Source organism: Megalopta genalis, chromosome 1, assembly GCF_051020955.1.
Source record: "Megalopta genalis isolate 19385.01 chromosome 1, iyMegGena1_principal, whole genome shotgun sequence".
NCBI classification, from domain to species: Eukaryota; Metazoa; Arthropoda; class Insecta; order Hymenoptera; family Halictidae; genus Megalopta; species Megalopta genalis.
In genome coordinates, this window is record NC_135013.1 from 18,483,509 (window position 1) to 18,493,784 (window position 10,276).

The following is a 10,276-nucleotide window of genomic DNA, read 5'->3' on the forward strand; positions in this document are numbered from 1 at the left end:
TTACGGTAAAGTGACTTATGCCACTTTCAAAATAAACGGCTCATATAGGAAAGATTTAATTCGCATTGAATTAAATTTAATTGACAGTAGAATCTCAGTTATCCGAATTGATTAAAGGAAATGTAAGTGTTCGGATAATATAGTTAGTTACATAGTTAAAATGCTAGATTTGCGATGTTTTCATTGATTTGTACCATAAATAGCATTACCTGGTCGCTTTAGATTGATTTGTTCACGTGTACACTAAATTACTTTCAATATTTCTATAAATTCAAATCACATTTCAACACGTATTAATAAAATGAATTTCTTCTTTGAAGTCTTTTTAAATCAATTATACATGTATATATGAGGTTATCGATCATTATTCATTTACAACTTCAAACAGCGCATCGAATTCATTTGGTATAATAAAGACAATATTGAAAGCCGTTACGATCCTTCCAAAGTACACCAAGCAAACGAATTTCTCCGTGAAATTCCGCAGTCTAAGAAACTTCATCATCGATCTTTTGTTTCAATCTAGTTCACTATGACTCGCTCAAAACGTACCAAATCGATTGTCCCGAGCGAAATCTCGCTATTACGCCCAAAGGCAGGTTCGCGAGGCCGAAGCGCGGAAGTCGGACTCTTCTCGCAACGAGGATGTTTTGTCTTAGCTAAATGGATTATCTGAACTCATCAGCGGCGAGAATAGAAGCAGATCGAATCTGTTAGCGAGAATGATCAGGGGAACAATGCCGGCTCTCAGGCACTGAGAAATATCGTGGAAGCGATGACAATGCGTCGTTCTCCACTCCCGCTCGGTGATTTCCAGCACGGGCAACCCCTTCGACCGGAAGTCGCTCGCAGCGGAAGCCGGTTAGATTTAGGCGAACGCAACGAGAGACGATTTCGTGGGACCTATCGCGGCGATCTAAACGGGCCCAGGCACGGTGCTCCTCTGAATGCGTAAACGGATCGGTTCCCCTATGGAATTCTTCGAAACGCTCTAATGGAAGTCTCTCCAAGGTGATTCACATCTAATCAGATCTTGCCAGAACTCTTGTTCCTCAATTGCTGTTACCTTCACTGTGGTCCATTGCGTACAATATAGCTAATCTAATCGTATGTCCATCGATAGAAGTTCGTCAGGATGAAAATTCAGCCATTTTCTTTTCGCAAGTATTGCAAGAAGATTCTTTCAATCTATATCGTAAAGTATGATTATTTATGCCAATACTCGGGTACTTACTTCCAAATAGTCCTCATTTGTGTTGTATAATCCGCGGTTTTTTGTGCAAATTAAACATGATCTGCATCAATCGTAAAGAATAAAAAGCGAGTAGCAACTTCTCGTTCTTCCTTTAATCATCTTAATAGATTAAAATTAATAGATTAGTTAGACGTTTAGTTTCTTTTATTTTCTTTTATTTTTTTGCTTTTTTTAATTTTTTTCGTTTTTTTTATTTAACGACGTTTTAACATGCTTTCAATTTTTACGCTATTTTAAATTGTATCTGCCCAATTTTGCCATAAATGCACAAAAACCGCGTACATCGGGCACATGGCATTGGTATATTTCACATATAAATTATAAATTATAACGACTCGGTATCGTTAATCATCGTAAATAATTTTGGCATTGACAGAAGCGAAGTGAAACACAATTAATTGACTTAAACAGTGAAACACAAACGGATGAAATATTATTCTAGGATCTTCATCTGTTCTCGAGGAAACGGCGATTTATCGATTTCAACTCTACAGGCAAACGTAGCCGAAGTTTCTATTATCCCAGAATCTTTCATGCAATAATTTCCGAGGAACGCACGATGTCTGACAAGTACAATATTCGAGGCGCTGGGCGAGTTTAATCATCGATAGCAGCCGTTTCAGATAAGATTAGATCCACTTCTTTCGAGTCGACGAAACCCCTCGAGTCGAGCCGCATAACCCAAATCGCAGTCCGGCAAGGTATCGAATCGATCACGTTCCTGCGTAATCGCGACCCGTAATCGCATCGGTATTCCATTCAACGAGGAGGATCCGCAGCCGGGGCCAGGGCTGAGCCCACGATTAAAGGAAGCCTGCTGCCAGGCATTTAACGCAAACAGCCGCGCGCCAGCACGGCCTGTAAATGGAATTAACGACGGTGGAATGATAAGTGACGGTGGTTGGTGTATCTGATTCGATTAGGAAGTATATTTCGCGGAGCGGGGCCCGATGGCGGGCCAACGGTGTCAATGAACCGCGAGAAACAGCGCCGACGTCGCGAAAATGCTCCGCTGCTAATCGTTTCCATGCTCTCGCCGATGATTAGAGACACCCGGTATACATTGCAATGCGTGTCACGCCTACGCCCGTCGCGACAGGCGTTCGTCAGACCGGCAGAAATTGCTTTCAATAATGCGAAACATGGTCGGCACACTGCCGCGCCGGCTTACGGGGAACACGTACTTGACAAAGAAGCAATAAAATGCTAGGCAGTAACAGTGTCACGAGAACGTTGTCGGTGCTCGTTCAAATGTTTCTTTATGTGGCAAATAGTAAATAAAAATATTTTTACTTTCGATCGTGCATGTGCTTTTGGAAATAAAATATTTGATTCGTTCGAAGGAGTGCATTTTTAAAAAGAACATATTTTATTCGTTGCAAAATATTTTTTAAATAATATGTCGAATAGTATTTTCGGTGTTTTCCGTACTGTATATTATATATTTATTATTTATTATATATATTTTTTTGTATTATATATATAATAAATAATAAATATACAATATAAAATATATAAAATATATATAATAATATATATATATCAATAATATATATTATTGATTATATTGACATACAATATTTTATTGATTTAATTTATTATCATCTAATATTTAATAAATATATAATATAAAATATATATCAATAATATATATATACAGTATTATTGATTATATTGACATACAATATTTTATTGATTTAATTTATTATCATCGAATACTTTTATTTTAGTAAATCATAGTGCAACGTATAATTATTTTGGTAATCTAATGCGAACGAAGTACTTTTTCTCTGTATTATAAACCTACGTTCAATGTACAGTATCTTCGATGAATACTTCTAAAGACAATAAAAATTTTATTTACAAACATTATGATTTCTCACATTATCTGGTTTTACGTTAAGTTAATCATTTTCACAAATTATTTTCGAGTTAGGGGAGCTATAGGAAGTATTCAATGTTTTAGATTCTTAAAATAGAAAATATTTTATTTGAGCTTTTGCATTATCAAATTAAACTATTTATTTCCTATTTTAGCCGTAAAATAATATATTTTGTTCCCCGAATCTTACGTCCTATTTGAGATACTATTTTATTTGAACTGTGAAGAATCTATTATTAAGAATCTATTATTTAAAATAATATTTATTATATATATTATATAATAATTATATTATTATTTTATTATTATTTTATTATTATTAATTATTATATATTTTAATAATTATAATAATTATATTATAATATAATTAATAATAAATATATATTTTAATATTTATATTATATATTAATATATATATTATATATAATATTTATTTACATATTATAAAATATTATAAAAAATATTATATCACAAACGTTGCTCGCACGGAAATATCGAACGAAGTCAACGCAACTATTCCGATTATTACTTTCGAATCCAAGCCCTGCAGAAGTCGAGAGACGGCGTTTCGGCTTATCAGGCTCCTGTTCGCCGCTTATAAATAAACGTTTATTAGCGAACCTGTCGCGCGACAATGTTTCGACACGCGTAGGGAGGGGGGGGGGGTGGGCCAACGACTCCAACGTGTTCGCTGGGAATCAGCGAACACCGCGATGTCCGCGTAAAACGTGAACGCTGCGCGCCGCGTCGAACTGGTTATCCTTGCGTTTCCACGCGACTCTAAGAGATCGGCAGAGAGATAGGCAGAGTGTGAGCAGGGGCCCAGTTCGCAGTCGAGAAGCGTAGCATCGACGTTTAACCCGGACGGCTGACCTCAGAAATCGAGACCGTCGTCAATTCGGCGACGCGTTACGTACAATTAACATACGAACTCTTCGCTCCGAACTACACACGCCACTATGTACTCTCGAAATAAATCTCTCCGCTAAATTTAGATCGCGGTGCTTATCGTCGAATTTAGCGAACGACGACAAAGTCGAACTACGTCTCTGTGTGTGACCATTTATGAGTGATTTAATTGGCGGACCTGCGGTTCTGATAGTTGAAACTCGCCGCTTAGGCTCGTTACACTGTACAGAGAACAATAGGGGAGAACGGGTAAGATTATACCGGGGCAGGTTGGCGTTCAGACATTTTTTTTTGCGACAGTGGAAGGTGTGCTTGTTCAAGCTTCTAATATGACGGTGCACGTGTGCGAATATTACCAGACATCGTGTTATGGGGATTCTTTGTAGGAAGTATTGAATATGCATTTTGGAGGTTTCGAAATTATTTGTCGATTTTAGACGATGATTTCGTTATTTTCGTGATTAGTTGCGTGCCTTTTTTTGTTAAACACGTCAGGACAGTGTATTAGATGATTTTTACTGTTGTCAGAGAAATTTAACCCTTTGCACTCGAATGGCGACTCTGAGGCGCCACTAAAAATTGGTATACTATTTTTCAAAATCATTCTGAGAGCATCAGACTCGTTTATATATTTAAAAAACTATTAAAATTGCATTGTACTTGCTGCAATAGGCTCAATTTCATATGCATAAATCGCAATAAATTATATAAAATAGAAATACTGTAGATCAGAAATCATGTTTTGGATTTCGAATTCAAACAGCTTCGACTGCAAAGGGTTAATTTTTTACAACGTACACGTTTTGAGAAATAATTACAGCATCGTCATCAAGATAAACTTCGAATATACAGTATAAAATTGATGCAAAACCTTCAGTTAATTTCCATGCAAATACAGAACGTTCATCTAAAACTAAAGGTGACTAATTTTATTTTGATATTTATTTTTTGTGCGTAGCTTCTAGAAAATCATCGTTGATGATCTACATCATAGATGTATCAGCATAATTAACGCTAAACCTACCCAGACGAGTGACCATATTTTTGTTTTAAAGTTGCTGAAATTTTATAATTTCAATCATTCAAACGAACGTTTTAATTTTTTATTTAGATAATCTATGTCATAGATGTATCAGCATGATTAACGCTAAACCTATCAAGACGAGTGACCATATTTTTGTTTTAAAGTTGTTGAAATTTTATAATTTCAATAATTCAAACAAACGTCTTTTTATTTAGATAATCCATGTCATAGATGTATCAGCATAATTAACGCTAAACCTATCAAGAAGAGTGACCATATTTTTGTTTTAAAGTTGTTGAAATTTTATAATTTCAATCATTCAAACAAACGTCTTTTTATTTAGATAATCCATGTCATAGATGTATCAGCATGATTAACGCTAAACCTATCAAGACGAGTGACCATATTTTTGTTTTAAAGTTGTTGAAATTTCATAATTTCAATAATTCAAACGAACGTTTTAATTTTTTATTTAGATAATCTATATCATAGATGTATCAGCATAATTAACGCCAAACCTACCAAGACGAGTGACCACATTTTTGTTTTAAAGTTGTTGAAATTTTATAATTTCAATAATTCAAACGAACGTTTTAATTCTTTATTTAGACGAAATGTCTAAATAAACACAGCCTTCCCGTCGCTATAAAACAGGGGTGTCAAACTCAAAAGCTAACTTGGGCCAAATAAACAATGCTTAACTTTACGTGGGCCGCAAAAAATAAAAATAAAAATCAATGTTCATAAAAACAAATATTTTTATTTTGACTATAGTACATTGTAATAAACACATATATAAAGTTAAATTATATTGTTTACGTCCTGATACTCGACATGAAAAATGTTCATCTCGGGCTGCGAGTTTGACACCCCTGCTATAAAACAACAGACGTTAGTGACTTTTGGAGCTCGTTAGGTTTAGTATTAACTCGTCAACAATCGAGCGATCGGCTCGATTGAAAGGCACAACATGGAGATCTGGGGAACGTGTGAACTCGTTAGCGGCCGCGTCTGGCGCGATTTTAAGTTTCCCGAAGAGCCAGCCGGTCGCCGAGCATCGCAACATGTTCTCTAACCGGGGCGTATGGTGCATCGGTTGAACTGCATCCAGTCGAGCGCGCAGCTGACAACGAGACAACAGCAAGTGGAACTCCGGATATGTATAATGCTGCGAAACGTGCTCATAGAAGTCGGCTGTACAGCGTTCGGCCGAAGTCTACCATGCGCACCCTACTGTGTGATTCCCGACGTGTTCACGGACCAATGATTTATATGCTAATTTCGACTGGAACACGATCTCCAGAGGCCCGTGCTCCGGAAACTTTCACCGTTCTAGAGCTGCAGAACTCGCGAGCGTTCGCCTTGAACGCCGGCCGTTCGCAATTTCGGCTAATTTCGAGATACCGCGGAGATAGGCGCATCCGCTCGCCAAAGGAAACCGTTCTTTTTTTCTTTCTTTCAATAATACCTTCCAATTAGCTCGTCACACTGTCTCCGAGACAAGCGTTCTGCATCGAGTCATAGCAAAACATTGTACTATACACCTCCGCTATAAACAACTTCCAGTGGTAATGGCCTGCTGTTATCAACGCTCGTTATGATATTTTTGGGATACGATAGTATCGCGCGTTTCGATGGCACTCGTCACGTGTATCGTATAGAATTTAGATCGATAATTCGATGCTACACTTGAATTAAAGAAATTGTTACTTCTATTTAATTGTCCAGAAGATTCTCCTAAGTTATTCAGACAATTTGATACATTTAGTAAAATTACTATTAATTACTACTAAAATTTAGATGGATAATTCGATGCTACACTCGAATAAAAGAAATTGTTACTTCTATTTAGTTGTTCGGAAGATTCTTCTAAGTTATTCGGACAATTCGATACGTTTACTAAAATTGCTATTAATTACTACTAAAATTTAGATCGATAATTCGATGCTACATTCGAATAAGAAAGTGTTACTTCTATTTAGTTGTTCAGAAGATTCTTCTAAGTTATTCGGACAATTCGATACGTTTACTAAAATTGCTATTAATTACTACTAAAATTTAGATCGATAATTCGATGCTACACTCGAATAAGAAAGTGTTGCTTCTATTTAGTTACCCAGAAGATTCTTCTAAGTTATTCAGACATTTCGATACGATTACTAAAATTGCTATTAATTACTACTAAAATTTATATCGATAATTCGATGCTACACTTGAATAAAAGAAATTGTTACTTCTATTTAGTTGTTCAGAAGATTCTTCTAAGTTATTCGGACAATTCGATACGTTTACTAAAATTGCTATTAATTACTACTAAAATTTATATCGATAATTCGATGCTACACTTGAATAAAAGAAATTGTTACTTCTATTTAGTTGTTCAGAAAATTCTTCTAAGTTATTCAGACAATTCGATATGTTTACTAAAATTGCTATTAATTACTACTAAAATTTAGATCGATAATTCGCGATGCTACACTTGAATAAAAGAAATTGTTACTTCTATTTAGTTACCCAGAAGATTCTTCTAAATTATTCAGACAATTCGATATGTTTACTAAAATTGCTATTAATTACTACTAAAATTTAGATCGATAATTCGATGCTACACTCGAATAAGAAAGTGTTACTTCTATTTAATTATCCAGAAGATTCTTCTAAGTTATTCAGACAATTCGATACGTTTCGTGATCTGTTGCATCTCCAGTTGCAGTCTTAAGCTGCGTCTTCGTTGAAGCAACAACGAGTTCCCATGCTTCTTGATAAAGTCAGTCGTTCGTTGCCGAATGTTGCTTCAGGTTCCATCATGTTTCTGTGGCCGGCAGCGGAAACAAATGTTCCTCCAGCGTGGACATTTTGTCATTTGGTTTAGAAACGCAGATCGTTGCGCAGATAAAAGTACAAAAACGTGCAGATTAACGATTTAAATCTTCAATTAATTGAAGAATACGGGAAGAACGGGCGCCTTCCTATGAAGCTGATAAATGTAGAAATGCGAAAGAAAATGCATGATGGAAAATGAACCGAGTTCATTATCAAACAAGTCTTCTTTCTCAGCTCGCAGCTCGGAACGAACTGACTCGAGTGTGGACGATTCGCTGCCAGGAACAAATGTAGCCGTGACATCGAAACGAAAGCTTCAAATGTTTCTCGAATTACGTTGCTTCGGTGTGTGGACAAAATGTTTCTACAAGTCGCAAATGTTTCTACAAGTTGGAAACATTTTGGAACATGCAGCAGCAACAAGAGGCGAGAAAATGTAGCTCGATGTTGCCTCGGCGTAGACGCGCGGCCTTCGGCTATGCAACAATACGCGGATCAGAGTCGAATCGCGACTCTCGCAACGAACATTCCGGATCGCGCGTTCGCTCGATTTCTATGCGGCGAAGATCGGGAGAAAGATCTTTGTCCCCACGTGCGTTGTAGCAGCGCGAGAAACGAATGCTCGTTCGGCCGCGAGGACCTTCCATTTTTAGACCACGGGGTCCGGTCCGTTCCACCGAAGATACCGAAACTCATAATTCCGAACGAGCGAACTCGGAAATCTTTAGGACAGGGGTGTCAAACTCGCGGCCCGAGATGAACATTTTTGATGTCGAGTATCAGGACGTAAACAATAATTTAACTTTATATTTGTTTATTATATAATAAACATATATATATAAATAAGTATTATAAATAATATTATTTAATATTATATTATATATTATATTATTATTATTATATTATATATTATTATATATATATAATATTTATATTTAGGCCCTTTAGGTGGGCCGCAAAAAAAAAATCAATCTTCATAGAAACAAATATTTTTATTTATATATGTAATATTAATATAATATTTATATATATATATATATATATATATATATACAATCAATGTTCATAGAAACAAATATTTTTATTTATATATGTAAAATTAATATAATATTTATATATATATAATATTAATTATTAAATAAATATATAAATAATATATTAAATATTATATTAATATTACATATATAAATAAAAATATTTGTTTCTATGAACATTGATCTTCTTTTTTGCGGCCCACCTAAAGTCAAGCATTGTTTATTCGGCCCAAGTTAGCTTTTGAGTTTGACAGCCCTGCAATAGATGAACAAATTTATTTATTATAATTTGTTGAGCTCGACACCCCTGCTCTAGGGAGTTAGTCATGGGGCTTACATCGGCGTCTTAGGTTAAAGCAGCGACAACGATGATGGCGGCCGCGGATTTCGTCGGTGTGGATCGTCGACGAGCAACAGCTCGTCCGATCGATCGGACACGACGACGGACCGCGAACGTCGTCGCCAGGGGGGAAGGAGGTTAGTGACGAAGATATAGCGTTGTTTCATTCACCTGATCATTGGAGAAGACACACTTGACGTTAATCCAACGGTGTGCCTTGACGGTGCAGTTGCACCCGTCCATCGCGCATATCCCGGGCGGTGCACTCTCGGCGTTACCAGCCAGAACTACTAGACACCACACGGCGAACACTAAGCATGAGACCGCACGATCACACTTGAGCCCGTCCAGGGCGCTGAACACTCTCCTCCTGGCGGTCATCGTGGGGCCCAGCGAGATCCTCGGGACAAAGGGGTCGCGGATCGATGCGCGTTCGATTTCCTCGCCGGTGGATCCTCTTCCTCACATCGTTCGCGACGCACCCGTTTACCCGTTGCACACTTCCATCCGCGTCGATCTGGATCCTCTTCGATCCGCCGATACTTTCGAACTTTCACATCGGGCCCCGTGGATCTCGCTTGGTGCCGATCCTGCGGGCAGCAGCCGCGTTCATCGGAGGCTGGGATCGAGGACAACGGAACAAAGGGAGCTACTGTGCTCTGCCGGCGGTTTTTCCCGAGCGTTATCGATCGTTCCTCTCTCGCGATCGCGAGGAACCGGATTCCTCTCTCGCGCTCGGCAACTCGCGGCCGGGGATCTATCTCGCTACGCTGCGATTAGAGGAACGGACGGGAACTGTGCACTCGCGCGAGCGAGTCGCAACACGCGCGCGGACGACTCTCGTTTCCGTAGAGGTGGGGCGACTAGAGGCCAGCTGACGCGATCATGACGGAGGTTGCTTCGAAACTGTGGTCGGTGGCATGCACGATCGGTGTCTCCTCCCCACCTAAGAACTCGTGTTCCTTGGCTCGGCTACCACACGCTCCCGCGTGCTCTCCCTCTTCGGGGC

General features: G+C 38.0%; 1 protein-coding gene across 1 annotated transcript in view; it reads right to left on the bottom strand.

Moving 5' to 3' along the window:
- The window catches only part of LOC117219027 (uncharacterized), a 72,092-nt gene extending 61,860 nt beyond the window's left edge, over window positions 1-10,232 (bottom strand). The window contains exon 1 of the mRNA XM_033467881.2: window positions 9,439-10,232. Coding sequence (XP_033323772.1) covers window positions 9,439-9,648 — 210 coding nt within the window. The 5' untranslated portion in view covers window positions 9,649-10,232. The remainder of the gene's footprint in view (window positions 1-9,438) is intronic.
- Between the last annotated feature and the right edge of the window lie 44 nt (window positions 10,233-10,276).